Source organism: Calypte anna, chromosome 5A (genome assembly GCF_003957555.1).
Source record: "Calypte anna isolate BGI_N300 chromosome 5A, bCalAnn1_v1.p, whole genome shotgun sequence".
Lineage (NCBI taxonomy): Eukaryota > Metazoa > Chordata > Aves > Apodiformes > Trochilidae > Calypte > Calypte anna.
In genome coordinates, this window is record NC_044251.1 from 20049345 (window position 1) to 20069224 (window position 19880).

At 52.6% G+C, this 19880-nt stretch overlaps 1 protein-coding gene across 1 annotated transcript; it reads left to right on the plus strand.

The window, feature by feature from the left end:
• The first annotated feature begins 7554 nt into the window (after positions 1-7554).
• On the plus strand, positions 7555-13159 carry VRTN (vertebrae development associated). Its single transcript, XM_030452315.1, is given in 7 exon segments — positions 7555-7579; positions 10937-11201; positions 11203-11268; positions 11270-11372; positions 11375-11430; positions 11432-12417; positions 12419-13159. Coding segments are annotated over 6 exon segments (2058 nt in total). The 5' UTR covers positions 7555-7579; position 10937; the 3' UTR covers positions 13002-13159.
• Positions 13160-19880: the final 6721 nt, after the last annotated feature.

The following is a 19880-nucleotide window of genomic DNA, read 5'->3' on the forward strand; positions in this document are numbered from 1 at the left end:
GAGGAGGAGGGCTGAGTCCCGCACGTCTGCGTTGTTTTGGGCAGGCAGTGAAGTTTTGCATTGGTTCAGAGGGACACAGGACTTGTGGGGGCTGCTGCCTGGGGAGGGATTCTCGAGCCAGGACCTCGGGATAAGGCAGCGATCTCCTTCCAGCATCATGGGGAATGGCAGCGTGTGCTCCTGGCCCTGCTGCACGGAAGGGAATGGAAAGGGCCAGAGCAAAAACCTGAGCGGAGGGTAGAGAGGGACGTCAAGAAAGCAGCCGTAGGCTCTGTCAGTGAATTCACCCTCTCTAGCAGTGAATTCACCCTCTCTCTCACCTCTTGGTGATCTCAAATTCAATCCAGAAACCAACTTTTTTTTTTTTTTTTTTTTTTTTTTTTTCCCCAGATTTGGATAATCACCTAAACTCTGGGTTATGAAATGTTTCAGCACAAGTACATTTCTGGCCAAGTCTGATGATAAGAGGTAAGGGATCCTATACACTGGAGTCCTTTCCTTCCCTCAGGCACATCCTCTCACATCCTGTTTATGCTGCTGCTTCTTTGAGTCTGTGGACTTTTGATCATACCCTGTAGGTCTCTCTTGCCATACACCAAGTAGCTGTGTTCTCCTGGCAATTTCCTACCTACCAGCCCTCTCGTTCTTCTCCCTTATCTTTGTTTCTCTCATTTTTGCTCCGCTGCTACCTGATCCTGGGTCCAGGCATTTCAAAACACAAAATCAGAGTATTCATGCTTCAGGATGAAAGAAGATGGATCAGTCTGTTTCCTCGGTATCCCTTTCTCCTTGCCTTCATCTCCCTTCTCATAGCTCTTTTACTGTTGGAATTCACAATGCTATCAGTTGTACCTAAAGCTTAAGCTCCAGAGGGCAGAGATCAGCCCTCTGAAAACCTGACTCAATCTATGACTAATTTTTATGTTAAAACGATCAGATTTTTTTCTCAGTTGTTGCATCAGACCTGGGTGACATTTGCTTCTAGGCAGTCACATCCTCTCACAGTGCAGATTCCCAGCTATGACAACTGTATGTGTAATCATGTCAGTGGTTTCTGGGACTGACCTGACTCTTCTGCTCCCTTGCCCACCTTCTGGCCAGGGGATATTTGCCCCCTTCCCTCTTCTGTTCGTGAAATGGCTTCCCAGCATCAAGGGAGCCATGGTGCCTGACACAGAGATGACATGGCCACAACTGTCAGTTCCAAGCCCTTTTTCCTACCTCCTCCTCATTGCTCTCTGTCCTGTCCCCTGCCACCCCACGACCACCACCTGATAGATCACATGCTGTGGGCTCCCTTTAGTGAATCAGCTATAGGATTTTTCCTCAGATCCAAGATCAAGAACAACAGAGAAGTTCCTTCTCGTGGTCTCTCCATCCCCCCACCGAGGCTGTGCTCTGGACACTCAGAGCTGCTCTCAGCACCGAAACATTTACATCTTTTACAGCACTCCGGCTCTATTTCTCACGTTTCTCCCCCGGCAAACACCATAGTTATTTCAAAATGTGCCTGAGGGCAGGGCTTGGGAAAGGACTGGGGAATCACAACTTGAGCAGGCTTGTATGGCTCTGTTTACACTGCAGACTCGTATCTCAGGTCCCTGACTAGCTACAGACCCAAGTGAAACCCACTCCGTATTGCTGACCGTCACATCCTATTGTGGACTCAGGAAAGGGAGAGCCGGGCACAGCTTGCTAAATCCCGGGCTCCTCGTGGCAGTGCAAGTCAATTTCTTGTGGTGTTTAACCCCGGCCCCATCTGCTCCTGCTAGCTAGGTGTGAAACATCCCATCCCCCGTCCACCCCTGCCTGCTGTCCTATTCATTTTTCCCCTGCCCAGAACCCGTGGGAGATGCCCCCGTCCAGATTCTCCCGTCTTCACGGCGCCCCCCACCCCGGGCTGCCGCTTCCCTCCGGTCCCCTTCTCCCTGCTGGCCTGTAGCGGCAGGGAGCAGCCTGACAAAGCCATCTTTCAGCACCTTTGCGGGTAAGTGGGGCTGGGCACTCCCTGAAACAAGCAGCAGCTGCTCTCACCACTGAAATTAAGAAAAAACTGCAGCCTTGACTCTGCAGCTGGCTCTTCCTCGGATTTCCCATCCCAGGTCTTTCTCAACACTTGCTAGGTTTGTGATTTGTTGTGTAATAAAGCACTGACAGAAGAATATCACCTTCCATGGGCTTTCCAAAATTGAATCTGCCTTTTCCTACTCCTGATTCCAGTCTCCAGCTTCTTCATACGTGCTTGTTCTCACTGGAGTTTGCAGCTTCTTCAGTTTGGGATCACCTGCAAGCTTTAGCCCTGTCTCTGACCATTGGTAAGGAAGGTGTAATGGAGACTGCCATCCTGAGTTTTAGCTCTGTCTGTGTTAGGATGTGAACTGTTAACAACTCATTTTCATCTGGATCATCAGCCTGAACTGATTGATAGAGTCCCCCAAAGTCCTCTGCCACCCCAAAGCAGAGGGTGGGAATGGAGAACCAAGGGGCAGTGAAGAGTAGAGGCCATGTTCATTGTGGTTTAAACCTTCATGGAGTTTCACCAGCAGCTCCTGATGTGATATCTTAATGATTCTACCTTCTCCTCCTCCATGCTCAGTGCCTTAATTAGCCTTTCCCCCTCCTGTGGGCCAAACTGCTCTGCTTTCTTTTCAGTCCTCATTCCCTGTGCTTTGCCTCTAACAGTATCTTTCTACTGTACACTTCAAAGGCTTTGCTCACTGCATCTCCCCTGTGCCAGCAGCAGCTGGTAACACCCCAAAGCAGGCCAGGTCTGCTGTGAACTCTTGCAGTCATTGAAACAGCTTCAGGCCCTTTGGATCTGGGCAAGAAACAGGCATGGGGGAGGACTAGAAGCTCTTTCACCATTTCACCTTTGGGAAAAGTTATTAGTAACACAGGAAAAGCGAGTGGGAAAGTAGCCCCCTCCTCCACCCACCCTCCCCAGCAGAGAGCCTGCTGGGGGCAGAGTGCTTTTATGTGCAAGTGGGAGGGAAGGAGAGTGTTAGGGATTCAGGGGGAAACGCTTTGATCTTGACTTTGAATCTCCTGCAGCTCCCGGCTCTCCCCCACCCCTCCCACCTATGGCCAGGACCCCAGGATATGGCCAAGACTCCCAGTCATCTCCCAGTAGTTTGGAACTGTGCTTGGTACTTCATGCTTAATTCCCTCCTGTGTGCCCAGGAGACTCAGGAAACCTCAGAGAGCAAGGTCACAGAACTGGCACTAGGTTCAAACCGTCTCTCCCATCTGACAGAGTAGGATGGAAGAGAGAGACCAGCTGGATAGAAGCTAGAAAGGAAAACATCCCTGAGCCAAGCAGAGAAGAATTAGAGATGGGACCAACTGTTGAGGTTCCGCTACCCCAGAGCGGGGGACAGGCAGATCTGGTTCTCCTGTGTGCTCCTGATGCATTAGACCGGCTAGTCTTGAACATGACCCAGAAGATGAACTGGGAGGCAAACACCAGTAGCAGAGGAACAGGGTGATCTGGGTGACTCTCAGTGGACAGCTTAAGTCAGAGAGTGGTAAACAGCAGTGGAGGCCCTCAGTGTACCCCACAGGTTGGGAAAGTGGAGCCACTGAGGGGTGCTGGAGGAAGGGGAGCAACCCTGAGCTCTGAGTCACTGCAAAGGAATAGAGCAACAGGGTGTGAAAGAGCCTTAGAGGCCTCCGGTCCCTTGTCTAAGATGGGACCTGGTACCCAGGCCAGCCCTCTGCTTCCCTCAGGAGATGAAACTCATGGCTGTTCCATGCTGCCAAGCTGTCCTAAAGTTCAGGCCACATTCTTTTGCCCTCTGTGCCATCACTGTCCTCTGTCAGACAGCTGAAGTCACCCCTGTTAACTGCTCTTGCTCACTGAGGCTGATGCACCGGGCTGTCCCTGCCCAGCAGTTCTCACTTCAGCACCACTAAATAGATTTTGCTCCTCACATAGTCTCCTGTAATTCAATCACTCCAGTACCATTGCTCCTGGCTGAAAACTCCTTGTAGTTTGCCACTCTCCTCAGTGTGATGTGAGCAGAACTGAACCAAATCACAAGTGTGTGTCTTCTGGCACCCAGCCTCATCCTGGGGCATGCACAGACATGAGGGGACACCTCACAGGACCCCTCCACAGAGCTCAGCCCTTTAAGGGCTCCAGCACAGGCTTGAGTAAGCTGGTTCAGAGGTGGTGTCAGGGCTGGGAAAGTGATGTGCTTTGTGGACATTGTGAAGTCCTAAACAGGACTTCCATCATTTGGTTTGAAAAAGTTACTACAGAAATTTGGGTGAGGGCCATGTTTTCCAAGATCCCTGTTAGACACAGTTACACCAGAACCACTTGCCCTTATTCACCCTAAAACTGGTGGGCTGCAGCTGAGGCAACACTATTTCTGTAGCCATCTCAGGCTGCAAGCTCCACCCTTTCTCCGTGGAGCAATGCTAGGCACAGGGGAGAAACCCACCCAAGACAGCAGACACTTAAGGCCTTTGTGGGAAGCTCCCACGTTTTCAGTCCTGCCCCTCAGCAGTTCCAGCTCCCTCAACTTCCCTGAGGGAAGATGCTGACTCTGCAGTTCTCTAGAAGGAGAAAGGTGGAAAAACACAAGATGAGGCACCAGCAATGGCTTTGAGGAGATGGGCACACCAACTTAGCCCATTTAGGTCAACCTGTGCTAATTACAGATGTGGTTTGGCAACTGGTCTACAGTCTGGCCTGCCTTGAATGGCATTTGTCTATCCCAGGTGTTTTAGCCATATCTCATCCTATCTGAGTGGTCACCTCTGGTCTAGCAATGGTCACCACTGCAGCGGGTAGGGTGCTCTGACTCCTTCCACTCCTGGAGGTCCCCTAGGTGGAAGTGAATGTGAGATTAGAGATTTCCTGCTGGAGGATAAACGAGAGTTTGAATCTTGTCCCTATGTGTAGCACTGTCAGGATTGTCACATTCCAATGAGAGTCAGAGGAAGTCCTATCTTATACAAGAATACAGCACCAAGTTCTTGGGACACATTCCTCATCAGGTTCAAACCAATGAGAATTTTACCTGCTGAACATGGAGGTTGCTTTTTCACCTGGGAGAAGACTCTGTGCCCAAACTTGGAGCAGGAAAACTTGCCTTCCATCCTGTCTGAAAACAGTGTGCCCTAAGACCCATACACTGTGGACATCTCTGCACCTTTGCTCTGGGACCTGTCTGAGAATGAAGGGCTGCAACAGGCAAGTTAAAGCACAACAGGCAAAAAAGCTTCTGGTAGCCAGAGCTAAACTGCAAACATCTCCACGGCCTACTGTCACACTGAAGCATCCTGCACTAAACGAGGGAGCATTCTGGTCCCCCACTGAAACTCCTCCAAGGAACAGAAAAATGCTAACTACTTGTTTATATGCTGGAAGCCGGTGTGTGTGCAGTCATCTGCATAACAGAACTGCCCAGGCTGTCTCTTTGTGTGTTTTCCAGCTCCTATGTTAATCACTGACCCTGCTGACTCCGGCATTTACCAGTGTCTCACTGCCCTGTGAGCACCGCTTTGCATTTGCAACCAAAGAAGTTAAAAGGATGAAGGATGAGAAGGGAAGCTCAGCAGCTGTGGATATGAACACCAGCCTGCTAGGGAAATGATCCAGGACTGGCCAGCTTGATAACAAGATTGGAGCTGACGCTGGAGATAGGAAAATTGCCCAAGGGGAGAAAAACCTCACCAGAGGATGGGCTATGTCTCTCTTCCTTGAACTGTAGTTTTCCTGTGTTCAGTAATAGTGACCCCTGTGAGCACTGCAGACTGGGGTTCAGTTTCATCTGGGGTAGTGGTTCCCAGCTTAAGCTCGGAGGACTCACAAGCAGCCAGTCCACAGCTTCCAGGGAGCCCGTTCCTCCAAACTCTCATTGCCTGGCCTCCCCCTGTGCTCCTGAGCTCAGATGTGAGAGGAGAAGTGGGAAAAAATGCTCTGGGGTATGCGCTTCTGGGGGAGGTAGGACTCATTGAAGGTGTGCCTTGATGTGTGCCAAATGCTTGGTCCTGAACTTACAGGGGAGAGAGGGCAGCAGGAGAGGGAGCTGGGCATATTTTCCCTGATTGAAAGGTCCATGTTTTGCTCTCTGCCCAAATTGCACAAGAATCCCATGCACGTGTTCTCTATGAGCCCTCCTGCCCTCTTGTTGACAAACACTGGAGCAGAAATGAGTGACCTCAGTGAGGTTCCCCACAGGTGATGGCATATGGTGAAGTAAACCCTTGCCATCTCTGACATTAGGAGTTCGTTCGTGCCCCTCATTAGATGAGAGGTCTGTGGTGTGAGCCAGGCTGCTGTCCGAGGGGACTGGCTGGGGAGAGAAACCAGATGCTGCCTGCACCAGAGCTCAAGAAAATGAGGGACATGAAGAACCAAGACCAGAGAGCAGAGAGGCCAACTCTTCTCTGTTGTCCAAGCTGTGACCCACCTTGCTAGAAAGCACCCAGCTAGCACACCTAAGAGCAGATGGAATCCTTGGGAACCTGTTTTGAGGCGGTATAACCTGGGATGAAGCAGGTCCTGGAGGAACTCTAGTGGTTCTGGGCTTGTGAGGAGGACACAGGGTGGAGCTGGTGTTGGTGGCTCAGTGATACCAGAGCGTGATACCAGAGCGAGGTGCCTGGCGCGCAGGCTGTTTGCACAGCCTCACGTGATGCCAGAAGGACTGGATGAACCCATTGTGCCTGCAGGAGTTAAGGAGGGGAACCGCAGCCCCAAGATTAGGCTGGGGAGACAGCCGGGCTGAGACAGCAGTGAGGGAGGTTGCTCGGCCGAAGGCTGAGACACAGGCGGGTGGATACAAAACTGTGCGGGAAGCTGCACAGAGCCAAAGGCAGGAAAAAATCTGCCATCATTTGGGTGCCTCCCTTGAACAAATGAGAGGGTTTTGAAGGGCAGCACAGCTGAGCTGTGTCAGCCCTACGAGCCTGGGGGTGCCACCAGAGTTGCCTTATGGGTGGAGGATGGACAACACTGAGGGAGGGGAGTGGGTAGCTATCTTCTAGTTAGCAGCTAAGGTAGGACCATGGCCCTGGCAGGAACGAGACAGACACGTACACGGGCTGTGCCAATGCCAAGGTCCTGGGCTGCAGTGACACTCACTCGAGGCTCATCTGCACCCCGTGGGACACGAGGGGTGCCCCATGCTGGCACCCAGCTCGGTCGCCCACCATAGGGCTGCAGGCCCGGGCAGGGCAGGAAGATGCTGTGGGGAGCAGGGTGCCGGGGCGCAGCGGGGCAGGCCGGCGGGAGTGGCGGGCCCTTTAAGCGCGGCGGCGGCGGGACAATGGCCATTATCACTTTAGCTTGGAAGTGACCCCCGGCCCGCTCCGCTTTCATCTGGGCCGGGGCCGCGGGGATGGCCCGCTTCCTGGCGGGGGAGGGGGCGGAGGGGGCAGGCGGGGAGGGGCGGCCCGGCCCGGCTCGGCTCGGCCCGGCGCCGCACGCCTTCGTCCGCTCCCGAGGGTCACTGCGGGGCTGGCATCGGGGCGGCGGCGGCGGGTCCGCGCTGCTTCCTGCCGCCGCCCTTAAAGGTGCGGGCGGCCCAGGGCGCGGGCGGGGCGCGACCCGACCCCGCGGAGCCAGGTGAGTGCCGAGCGGGGCTGGTGCCGTCGGGGCTGCGGTTCCCCGCCGTCCCTCTCTAACCCCGGTCCCGCGGGTTGCTCCGTCGCGGCGGGCACCTTCCTCCGGAGGCCGGGAGCGCCGTCCCGTCCTGCCCTCGGTGGCTGCCCGGGCACCGGCGACCTCTCCCCCGCCCCGGGGCTGTTCGTTCCCTTTGTCTGCCGGGCCCGGGCAGTGGCCGCCCTTGCTCTCACCCGGGGTGCAGGGCTGCCCGCGACCCGGAGGGCGGCCGCCCGGAACCGCCTCCGCTTCTTTCGGGAGAGGCGGGGGCAGACGCGGGGTGCGCGGTACCGGTGCACGCGGCTGGAGGCAGCTGTCGGGCGCTGCCTCCACTCGAGTTGTCCTGCCCGAGACATGGCTGAAACGGGGCCTGGCTGCAGGGCTTTGGTGGCAGGTCGGTGGCTTTACTATCTCCTAGGGAACCCCTTTTTTTTTTTTTTTTGGGGCTTCGGTGGAGAGATGTGGGTGATGGCAGATGGGAGCAGGTTTCTCCCACTGCCTGGGCTGCCAGTGCTGTTCACTCATCAGAAATTCCCCGGGGGTTTCTAGTGTTGTGATATTTCTAGACGGCTCCTGGAGGCTACTGCTTCTGTTACGGAGTTGCAGTGATTCAAACACTCTCCTCTCAAATGAGAGCCTTTACAGCTGGGTTGGCCTGAGCCTGGGGCTGGGAAAATAATCCACCTGAACTGAGGTGCATGGATACCCCTGCTATTGCAGTTTTGGATTATCGAAACTGGTAATCCTGGGCAGGTGGAGCAGCAGAGGCTAAGGTCTCTGGGATTCCTGCTGGTGGGAGCGCTTTTGGAGCTGGCTGGGGGAACTTGCACTACTGGATGCCACCAGCCATCAGTTTAGGTGAGGGAACGTGATCTGCAAGGTTTGCTTATCTGTTACAATGCAAAAGCAGCCAGGTTAAGTAAAAACCTCCTTTATCAGTGGTGAAAAGCTCCCTTGGTTACATCTTGGTGCTGAAGTGGTTTAGGGAGTCTGTCGTGTTCAGCTAGCTTCACTGGAGGGGTACAGCGGAAAAATATTCCCTTTGCAGCAGGTCCTCTCAACTGAGAGCTGTTGGGATGGACCCCCAGCTTGACTGACTTCTGTTTCTGGTTTACCGGAACCCTTCTCCCCCTTGCCCAGGAGCTCACCTGTTTCAGCTGCAGGTTTTGCCTTAGGATTGCTTTTGAGGTCCTGTTGCCCTGAGCAGCAGGAACTGGCAGTGACATTTTGGCTGTAGGGTTATTGCTGAAGGAAAGGATTAAAATTTGTGCCTCCACCTCTCCCCTGCAATCTACAAGGGAGTAAGAAATGCCCACCAAGTCATAAAGGCCAGGGCTGTTGCTGATGCTCCCTAGCCTGTGCCAGCTGCACACCCCATCCAGGGGAAAATCTTGTTTTGCCTTTCCTGGCTCTGCTGGGTAGTTGGTGGCTGCCATAGAAGGAGGTGGGCAGCCCTGAAGTGTTTTTGCAGGCCAGGAATGAGGAGGACTTCAGCTCTGCCAGCCCCCAGCTCTCCTAAGGATGCATTTGCTTCAGCTCCTGGAGCCCATGGTGTTCACTGTGGGCTTAGTCAAGATTTTTATAAACTTCTAGGAGAACAACAGTATAGACCTGTCCTGAAATGATGATCCCATACTCACTCAGACCACGATTTTAGGACTTCTTGTTTCTACTGCTTTGCAGCTGTTTGCATTCTCCTGTGTTGCCTCTGATACCTGAGTGTCCCACAGCTGTGGGAACGCTGCAAGAGACAGCCCTGGCCCCTGACATTCAAGAGGCTGGGAAGGTGTGTGGAGCAGGGAAGGGAGTCGATTTGGTGAGTAGCTGTGGCCTGATAAAAGGCAAGAGGCAACAGCAGAAGCACGGAGGATCCTTGTGGTGTGAAGCAGCTGTGATGTAGCCACGTGATTCTGTGGCACACGTTTGGTCATGGCCAGGGACTGTAGATGCTATGGCAATAATAACCTTATCTGCAGCAGGGCTGAGAAACAGGAGAGGTCAGGAGAGACATCTGCTTTACTGCAGAGCTGCTACTTTTCCTGGCTGGGTCTGCTGTTGCCACATATCCCTGCAGAGCTGCAAATGCATAGTGATACTCTGATGTGTTTTTGAAAAGTGGATCTCCAACTGGGATATGAATCAATTAGACTATAAGGTGATGCTCTATATGCTAAGGGTAGCATGTGAATGAGCCTAATGAGAAAATGGACCAGATTTGGTTTCCTGGTTCAATGAAGTGTTGTACTTCCTTGGAGAAAACTACTTCAAGAGGGAGTGATTGGGCTGGCTGATGAGGAAAAGGTGCTGAAGAGGGATGCACTGATGAAGCTGAATCATGGGGTACCAACTGCAGTCATCACAAAAGCTCCTGGAGTGGTGAGGGCAGAGCCATGTAGGCATTAGGACCAAAGATGACAAAGGGAGGGGTGCAGGTTTAACCCTTGGACTGCCTGAGTGGAAATGGTCATTTAGAGAGAGGTAGGAAGGACAGGACTAAGACGGGCTTAGGTGGGGAAGAGGTACGCCCTCCTAACTACCCACCCAGTACTCATGCTCCGGCTGCACTTTTGGATTGCCCCCTGCCTGGTAGCTTGCCTGGAAGTCCTTGTTTTATGGCTTCCCCTGGCTGGTGGTGTGTGTCTGCTGGGCAGCAAGTGACATCTAGCGTCAGCTTTGGTAGTAGTAACCAGGTTTGGGCTGGCCGCGGGTCTTCCTCCCATCCCAGGTTCTGTGACAGCGGTTTTTGGTGCTTGCCATGGGTGCGGCTGCAGTGCCCTGCTCTGAAGGAGGGGACAAACTCGTTGCTCCTTTTTCTCCTGGGTTGAACACCTTGAGCCACGTCCCTCCATGCCCCCGCACAGCGTTGCTCTGTCACAGGTCCCCTCCTGCAAAAATGACAAACGTTTTCTCTTCAGGCTCTTTTCTCTCCGGGTCCTGGTGAAAGGAGTTACCGGTGGGAGGGCTGAGTGTAAAGGCGGGTGTGGCACGGGTAGGATTCCTGTCTACCCATCCTGATAGATGCGATAACCCCGTAGTTTCGCATAGCGAAGCATCTCTCAAGGCTGTGTGTCATGCATGCTGCCCACAGGAGGTCACTGGAGAGCAAGCTGAGCTCATGTCCCTGTCCTAAGTCTGCCCGTGGGGACCCAGCCCTCTTTGTCCCTGGGACCGTGGGTGGCGGGGTGACCAGCGGCCTTTCCTTTGCCTTCTTTCTCGGCTCTGTCCTCTGGGAAGAGCTGGATCCAGAGGCCAGTTCCCTGGCAGTCTGGATCATGCAATGTTGTCATCTCCAGTGACTAATTTCTTTTTGCTGTCTTTCAGGATGATCCAGCGGCACCACCTGGTGCAGTCTGTGCTGCAGGAGCTACAGGAAGCCACTGAATGCTTTGGTCTGGAGGGCCTCACCAGTGCTGCATTGGAAGCAGAGAGAACCTTGTCATCCTTCTCACTGCCCGGATATTGTGGGAGGCAGTTTCAAGAGGAGCTGGAGGTTGACCGGGTAGCCAGAAGCCTCTATCCTGAGGATGCCCCGAGTAACATGCTGCCTCTGGTTTGCAAAGGTGAGGGGAACCGCCTCTTTGAGGCTTGCCAGTGTGCTGCTCTGGGGCAACCCCAGCCTCAGCCTGGAGCTGCAGGTCCGTACGGTGGTGGAGATTGCTGCTGCACAAGCAATACTACTTGAATGGTATGATCGACTCCAAGGTGATGCTGCAGGCTGCCCGCTACTCCCTCTGCACTGAGGAGACCCCAGAAATGACCAGACTCCTATGGCTATTCTGGAGGCTATCTTTGATGCTGACATCAAAGCTACCTGTTTTTCCAGGTACCTTTGCCAACATGTGGCATGTCTATGCTCTTGCTTCAGTACTTCAGTGCAACATCTACTCCATCTACCCCATGAGCAACTTGAAGATCCGGCCCTATTTCAACCGCCTCATCCGTCCCAGAAAGTGTGGCCCACGAACCTCCACGCTCCACATCATGTGGTCAGGGCAGCAGCTCTCCCGTCAAGTCTTCAAAGCCCAGTACTTTGTGGCTGTGGTTGGCCTGGAGGAGCTAGAACCCACAATACCTTTGCCAGAGCCTCCTGTCCAACCCATGAAGACCCTTGAGCTGCTGAATAGTGACCCCCAGCTGACCTACTCCAACCTGCGTGACAGGTACAGCATTACCAAGAGCACCTTCTACCGCTGGAAGCGTCAGTCTCGTGAACACCGGCAGAAAGCGGCTGCCAGATTTGCAGCTAAACACTTCCTCCAGTCCTGCTTTCAGGAGGGCAATATAATCCCCCTCCAGCACTTCCGACAAATGTTTCCAGAAATCTCCCGATCCACATACTATGCCTGGAAGCATGAAATGCAGAGCATGGCCAACGGTGAGGCCTCTGCTCTGGCTGAGGTCCATGCTTTGCAGGAGCTTCACAGGGATGTCCCAAAAAGGCTGATGTGGATGAGCCAGCAAATTCAGGGGGGGAGCTTAAGATCCTCGAGTCCTTCCCTAGACCCTGTACAAGCAGGAATCTTCATGCAAGGAGCCAAATCCTACCTGGAGAAATGCATTTCCATGAACACTTTAGTGCCTTACAGGTGCTTCAAGCGCAGCTTCCCTGGCATCTCCAGGTCCACTTACTACAACTGGCGAAGAAAAGCAATCAAGGAGAATCCTAACTTCAAACCCCCTCAGTCTCCCTTGGATAACCAGAAACCTCTAGCAATAGCTAAGCAGTTAAAGCCAAACAGTGTGCCTGTTAGGAAGAGGCTGAATGGAGACCACCCAGCACCCAGGAGTCTCCTACAGCTCAAAGCCCTCTCTATGCTGGAGAAAGCAGCTGCGAGATGTAGCAAAGAGGCAGGTCCAGCAATGGCGGCTGCCATTCTGCAAGTATCGCCTGCGCTACCCATCTCTGTCCTCCACAGCTTACTGGTTTTGGAAGGGCAGAGGCCAGGCCCACCGGCAGCATCGCCTGCCCTGGACCAGCTGCAGCCAGCCATCAAACCGGGTGGCTTCGCTGGCACCTCTGAGCATGGAGCCAGGCCTCAAGCCCCAGTGCCACATGGAGGTAGCCACCAAGCACCCAGATAAGTCATCTCCAGCCATGCCATACAATGCCACCATTTCAGGCTATGCCATGTCTGAGAGAGCCAACAGCCGGATGTTTGTGATGGATGTGATCGCCACCGCCCAGTTCAAGGCACAGGCCAAGCTGTTCCTGCAGCAGCGATTTGAGTCGAAGACCTTCCCCACCTACAAGGAGTTCAGTGCCCGCTTCCCGCTCACAGCCCGTTCCACCTATTACATGTGGAAGCGTGCCCTGCACGATGGGGCTGACGCTTGTGGATGCCTGAGTGCTGGTTGGCAGCTGGCTGGAGCACAGGTCCTCTGCTGATGTGCCCTTTGGCTCGCTGGTGGGATGCCTGGGCTGGGGCTCTGCTCTGATTTTTGTTATGGTTTTGTTTTGTTCTGTTCTGTTCCTAGTCTCTGGGTTTTTTGTTTGTTTTTTTTTTTTTCTGTGTGGTCCAATCAAGTATGGGAGCATTTGCACAGCACCCGTTCCCAGAGATGGGAGGAGTGGAAGGAGAAGACATTAGTATGTTTGAGCTGCCCCAGAGGAGAGGGGCTGGGAGGTTGTCCTCTTTTTGTGCTCCGAGGGTGAGGAAGGGAGGCAGCACTGTGCTAGTGTCACAGGATGCTGCTGGGCCTCTTGTAATGGAGGATGCGAAGGTCTCTCTACGCTGGGCACTTGCTAGGATGAGTAATGTGGATGTGCAGGGCAAATGTGGATGTGCCCAGTGTCCACTTGACAAGCAGAGCAGTACTGGCTCAGCAGTAGATGAGGAGGGTCTGGGGTAGTGCTGAGCTTTAGGGGAGGAGTATTTTTTTTTTATCTAGGCTTTTCCCAGCTAAGGGGAATTGAAGCTTCATTTGGTGTAGGCACCAAAGTCACCTTGGCTTTCTGGCTCTTAATACCTGCCTCAAGTAATATCTGCCCTAGAGACAGCAGAGGCAGGTGGGGGAGGTGGCTGTTTTGTGTCCCCACTGTAGTCTGTCTGCTGGGATCACTGAGCTAGGAGATGGTGTCCTGTGCAGGCTCTGGAGAAGCCATCCCTGATGTATTTTAGTAATAACCTCTTTGACACAATTCTTTATTCTCTCACAACTGGCAGCTGCCTTACTTCCCTAGGCTCTCTTCCCTGGTGCCTGGGAGAAGGCTGAGAGACCAAACCTTGTGTGCCCATTGTGCCTGCATTCCCTCTACTGTGCTGCAAGCTGAACAGTGGGTGTCTCCTTGCAGCAAGCCTAGGTGCCTGTACCTCATTTGTAAGAAACCAAAGCAATAAAGACTCTTCCATTCCTAGTCCTGTGTGTTTTTTCACTCTTGGTTGTGTGATTGCTGGGCAAGGCTTTATAAAACTGGCTTGTGGGTGGGGAGAGCCTGTGCTTATGTTCACCTAGGCTGCTCTGAAGGTCCCCTTCTGCTTTCTGGGACCTGCTGGGGATCTACTTGTTGTTGCTCTGGAGGCCTGGCAAGGGGCAGTGATCTCCCTGGTGAGAGGCAAGGACTCTCCTCCTAGATCAGGTGTAGGGCTGGAGATGACAGCGGGCACAGTTCTGTGTGTGACAGCAGGGATGCAGTGGCAGTCTCTGAGATGTCAGCAGGTGGTCCTACGCTGAACTGGTGGTGCTGTACTGAGAGGCTGAAACCATCTGTTTGCACCTCTGTCCTGCCAGCACCTTAGGGTGCAGGGCTGTGGGGGTCCCTGCCTACCCAGGCTCTGGTGGAGGTTTCCAAAAAGCCTCATCTCAGTGTAAGAGCTGCCTCCCTGACACAGCCTGTCAGCATGGCTGTGCAGGACTGAGCTGCTGAGAGACAGAGCACTCTACAGAAATGAGGGGAGAGTCTCTCAAGCCCTGCCTTTACAAGATCAGCCCTTGAGTCTGGATCTAAGAGCAGAGCTGACTCTTGTCTTTCTTACACAGGTCTTTTCAGGGGCATTTAGGAGCTTTGGTGGCGTTGCTAGGAGCTGAGATGCAGTAACACCTGTGGGAGGTGTGTGTCTGCTTCCCAATCATGATCACAAATATCTTGTTTTTCCTTCTTTAAAATGTCTGGGACCTCTCAGTAGCTGCTGTGGTTCAGTCTTTCTCCTGATGTAATCTGGCTTCATTTACCCTCCTCGGCAGGGGTGGGGGGGACCTATGCTAGGAAGCCCTGCTGAGCTTTCCTTGGCATCAGCCTGCTGGAGAAGGGGTATGCTCTGGCTTGTCCTGTGGCACTCTTGGGCCTGAGCTACATGGTGGAGCAGCCTTGGAGAAGCAGCTCTGAGCCAGTGGGACATCTCTTAAGACACTATTTAACTTCTTGTCCTTGGTGCCAGTGGGATCTCACCACCATCTGTCTGCCCCAGTCTACTCTGTCTGGTCCCAGAGGAAGAGAACTGGGGCTGCAGGTGCACTGGGAGTGGAGAGAGGCTCACGAGGAGGTGGGAGCTGCTGAGGGATGCTGCAGAGCTCTGGGTGCCCAGGCTCTGTGTGCTGGGAACTAATTGGAGTAACTAGCTGCCAGCAACTTCTTGCCACTCAGCTCCTCCAAGGGAGTAAGCTGGTAATTACTCCAGAATGATTACCCATGTCTCCAAACTGCCTGAGGCTGGAGATTGCTGCTTTTGACAGCATAGGTGGCTGCAGCAGAGGCTGTAAAGGTGGGTGCAATTTAGGGTTCTTCTCTGCTGCTTAATACACCCCATTCATGTCCATGGGAGGTGGTTTGCAGGTGCCTACTGCTGAGTGACAGGACAGCAGAGCCTGCCCAGACATCGTGCTGTGGGCATAAATTAGTATGCCCAAGCAAAGCTTAGGAGCACTTAGCTGGAATATGTTAGCTGAAGCACCACTTTGCCTCTAGATATTGCACAAACAGCTGGCTTCTCAGTGCAAAGTTCAAGTATTGTTGGTCTCAAAATCATCTCAAGGTGGCAAAAGGGTTGGGGTTTGTGAGGCAGCTGCTGTGCTTTGCTGGGAGCAGCAATACAGCAGTAGCAGGACAGAAAAGTCCGTGCTATGATTTAAAACTGTCTCTGAGCTAGCAAGAAGACAAAACCAATTCATAATCAAGAGTATCTATGTGGGGAGGGGAAGAAAGAAGATGCGAAAAAAGGAAAAAAGGGATCTGTGGGTTCAGTCTCCTGAGTAAGTCCCTGCATAGGTCCAGGCTACAACCCAGCTGCAGAGATGAGAGTCCTTTTCCTCCCCATGGGCCTGAGGTATTTGTGGGTAACCATCTGTCTCTGTCAGGTTACAGCAGCCATGGTTAGGTCCCAGTTCTCCTTACAGCCCTCTCTGCCTCCTTTCTGTTAAAACCCATGTCTCATGCACCATGGATGAAAATGTCTCCTGGAGTCCAGCTGTGGCCCACGACTGCCTTGCCATCATCCTTTGTGTGAATATTTTTTCTGAACCAATTTGGCCTGTAGACCTTCATGTCAGATCTGCCTTTTTCATGCTGGTGCAATGGCTCAAGCCTTTCTCTGGTCCCTGCTGGCCAGGAGCTCCCTGCCTGCTGTGGCAATTCCTCCATCATATCTCCCTGCATTTAATCCTGTCTCCACCCCTCCTGCGTTCAAGGTAACCCAGTTTCTTTACTCTCCCTCTGTGTTTCCAAACGTTCCTGGTTTTGTCTCATTAACAAATGACACCAAGCACCCTGCCTTCCTATGCCAACATGCTAGTGAAATATGGAAGATCAATCCTCATATAGATCCAAAGGATTTTGCCCTCTAGCTCAGCACATCTTCCAAAAATATTAATAACCTATTCATACCCACGCTAGCTTTCTTGAACAAGCCCCTAACTGACAACTGTTGGTGTGGCTTTATTCCAGCAGTTTGGCTGAAGTTCAGATGCAACGTTCCCTGCCTTTCCTATTCTAGAAAACAAGTGAACTGATGTACAATGCTAATTTAGCAAGAGTCAATGTCTGGGAAACACTAGATTTTTGGAGAAAGTAATCAGATATGAAAGCTTTCAGGAAGGAAAAGGAAAAACTGCTTTCTATTCTAATAGTGTCAAGAGTTTACTATCTGTGCCTAGACTGATATATTATTTTGAGTATGGCATTTTGGCAGATAATGCACTTGTCTGCATTTAATTTCTTCACTGGCCTCTTCCTTTTCCCTTCTCCCCACCCCTCCTAAATCGCTTCAGCAACCACAGGACTGGGGGTGCAGAAGGATGACAGAATGAGAGCTGCAGAAGGATGGACATTCCCAGCCAAACTCATCTGTTTGAGAATGAAGTTATACCTTCATAGCACTTCTGCAGTTTCCTGAGTCTGGATAGGGGCAGGCAGAGAACAGGAAGGATCCTTTGCCTATGGGGCTGTCCTCAGCTCTCTGTGCCAGGAGAATGCAGCACTCAGCTGCACTGACATTTCTGTGAGACAGTGGGTTTGGTCCTGTCTGACAATTTGATTGAGCAACAAGAATAATTTTAAAATTAAGCCAGCAAACACTAAATGGATTAAAAAACAGTTTAGCACCACATCTCCAGAAGTAAAGAGGGAACTCTGACAGAGCAGGGGAATTTCTGCTGGGAATTCTCTGAATGGAAGGATATTAAGGAAGCTGAGAGCAGCCCTGCAGCCAGAAAACCTCCTGGGCAGAAATAAGGGGCAGGAGAGGGTTGTGTTACCTGTGTCTAGCACTGTAGCAGTTGCAGGACATCATAGCATCTTTAGAAGAAAATAATCTGGAAAAGCCCAGGTGAGCCTGGGAAGTTCATAGAGGAGCAGTGATGGGGAAAATGTGCCCCACCAGGGAGAGACTCTAGCAGCTCAGCCCCTTCAAGGCAGCAGAGATGACAGCATGGGGAAAAGGAGCTGGGCAGACCATGGTGGCATCAGGGCCAAGGGCTGTCAGTGGGAAGGAGGCCCATACATGTGGGACCTAAGCAGCACATTTTAAATGTAAGTGCCACGTGAACCTCTTCCCAAAGGTTCTGGTGGCTGAGAAAAGGAGATTCAAGAGTCCTGGTGACATGAAGTGCAGTGGGGTGTGAGGAGAAGTGAGGCTCTTCCACCAGTCACTCAGGAGCCCATGTTCCAGTCCTGCCCCACTCTCTGCCATGGATGGAAAAGCCTTGTGCCTAGCAAGGTGCCCCTATCCCCTGTTTGTCCCCTTTTCACTGCTTGTCCTCCTGCTCCATCGGGACAGCTCAGCCCTTCCAGTGCATTCCTACATATGGCTGACAGAGGCTGTGGAAGAGGGAGCTGGTACCTACGCCTGCAGGAGAGGAGAGGTAATGAGCCTCCTGCTTTCACAGCAGCTGATGCTTTAGTAATGGCACTTAATTGGCGTCTCTCTGTAAAAATCCTCTCCTACCAGCCCCAGGAGAGATGGCATTGCCACAGGTTGTGCCTTCCTGAGCTCTCCCTGCTGCAGGCTGTTTTGTAGAAGCAAAGGGGAAAGGATAAGCTTGGTGAAGAGATGCACTGCTAAATGCTTTTTTTCATTACTTTTTTTTTTTGGCCAGGAATAGCAAATTTGCCCTGTCTTACATGAGTAGCTATTTCCTTACTGGATTGCTGTAAAGAGAAAGCACTGATTGCTCTGTTAAATGAGGTAAAGGATTTACTCTGCTTTTATTTCCCTGTGTCTCTTTTCTTGCCAAACTCCAGGGGACAGATGGGGGGAGACTTGAGGCATTTTTGCCCCACAAGCACTGGCTGCAATCCCACCCCACCAACAAGCACCGCTTGAAAAGCAGGCAGTGGCTTTGCCTTTGCAAGGAGTGGTATCCTCGTGGGGTAGACAAAGGTGCCAGGATCACAGCAGGACTCTCTATGTCCTGCCCCAGTGGTTTCCACATCACCCACCTTGGGGTTGACCCCCAAGAAGAGGCAGATTGGCTGGGAGGGTGGTAGGTAGACCAGTGCCCCAGTAGATCCCTTCAGCTGTGAATAGGGTCCTGCAGGGGGTCTTGTGTCCTCCACAAACTGCACCAGCTTTTTTTCCTTCTCCTCCATCCTCTCACCACATCCTTGTGGGAAGAAGAGCGAGATCCAGCACTGCCCCATCCCCACATCCCTTGACACTGCTCCCCAGCCCTGGACTGAAGCCAGCAGCCCCTTTTCAGCATGTAGTAGTGCTTGCTGAGAGGTGAGCAGTGTCAGCAGAGCTGGGGGGAGCAGGCAGTGGCTCAGATAGAACAGCTGCTCAGATCTGCTCCTGAGGCCCAGCCACTTTTTTCCTCTGCAGCTTTCTCCCTGGCTGCATCCCAGAGGGATATAGGATTTGAAGGCGACCTCAACCCACCCACATCTGTCCACCTTATGGTTAGATACTTGGGAAGAGAAATGGCTACTGGAAAGTGCTCACCTTCACATTGCAGGGATTATGAAAGGAGCCCAAGCTGGAAGGCAACACATTTTTCACTGCTGGGAAAAGAAACTAGAACCCAGCACACCTTAGGCAGTCTGTTCTGACCTCTTGGCTGAGAAAGGAACATCTCTGGGGCAGGAGAGGGGTGGACAGGGCATTCAGTGGGCCATGCGAAGCAGGGAGTGGAACTGTTGCAACTGGAGGGCATCAGGGACAGCTGGTGACAGCATTTCTTACAGCTCAAAAGCCACCCAGAATGTGAGACCAGAGAGGGATGCCCAGGCACGTGCATAGGGAGAGGAGGCAGGAGATGGGATTTCTGGTGTCTTTCTGTGTCTGTCTCTTGGTGGTAACAGCTTAGGATGAGGGCTGGGGTCGCTGGTGGGTCAACAGAGCTGAGGCAGGGGCATTTGGAGAGCCATGGGCAGGAGGGGGATGGGACAGGGCCTCTGGAGCCAGGGAGTTGCAGTGCTGTGCCTGTGGAGGGGGTGCCAGACAGCACCTTCATTAACAGAACAGGCACCTGCAGCCAGCTTGTGGGGAGCTTGCCTGCAAATAGATGTCCTAATTATGGATAATTTATTACTCATTAATGGAGAAGAGGCACTTGTTCTGATATGACACTGGGAGCCTTCTGAACTTCAAGTGATTATTTTTTAGAAAGCTCTGGGGTGCAGGAAAGACAGCAGGTTGTGGTGTACATCACTACTGGTCCTCCTTCACCCCAAATTTCTGAGTATACCCTGTGGGATCAGAAGCATTATCTAGCTCTACCATGGGGTTGGGGGTTTTGGGTGGGAGAAGGATCCCTCCTCTGGGAGGACAGAAGTGAGGATATGAAAAGTCACCTCTTCCACATCCACCAGCAGGTTTAGTTTGATGTATTTTTT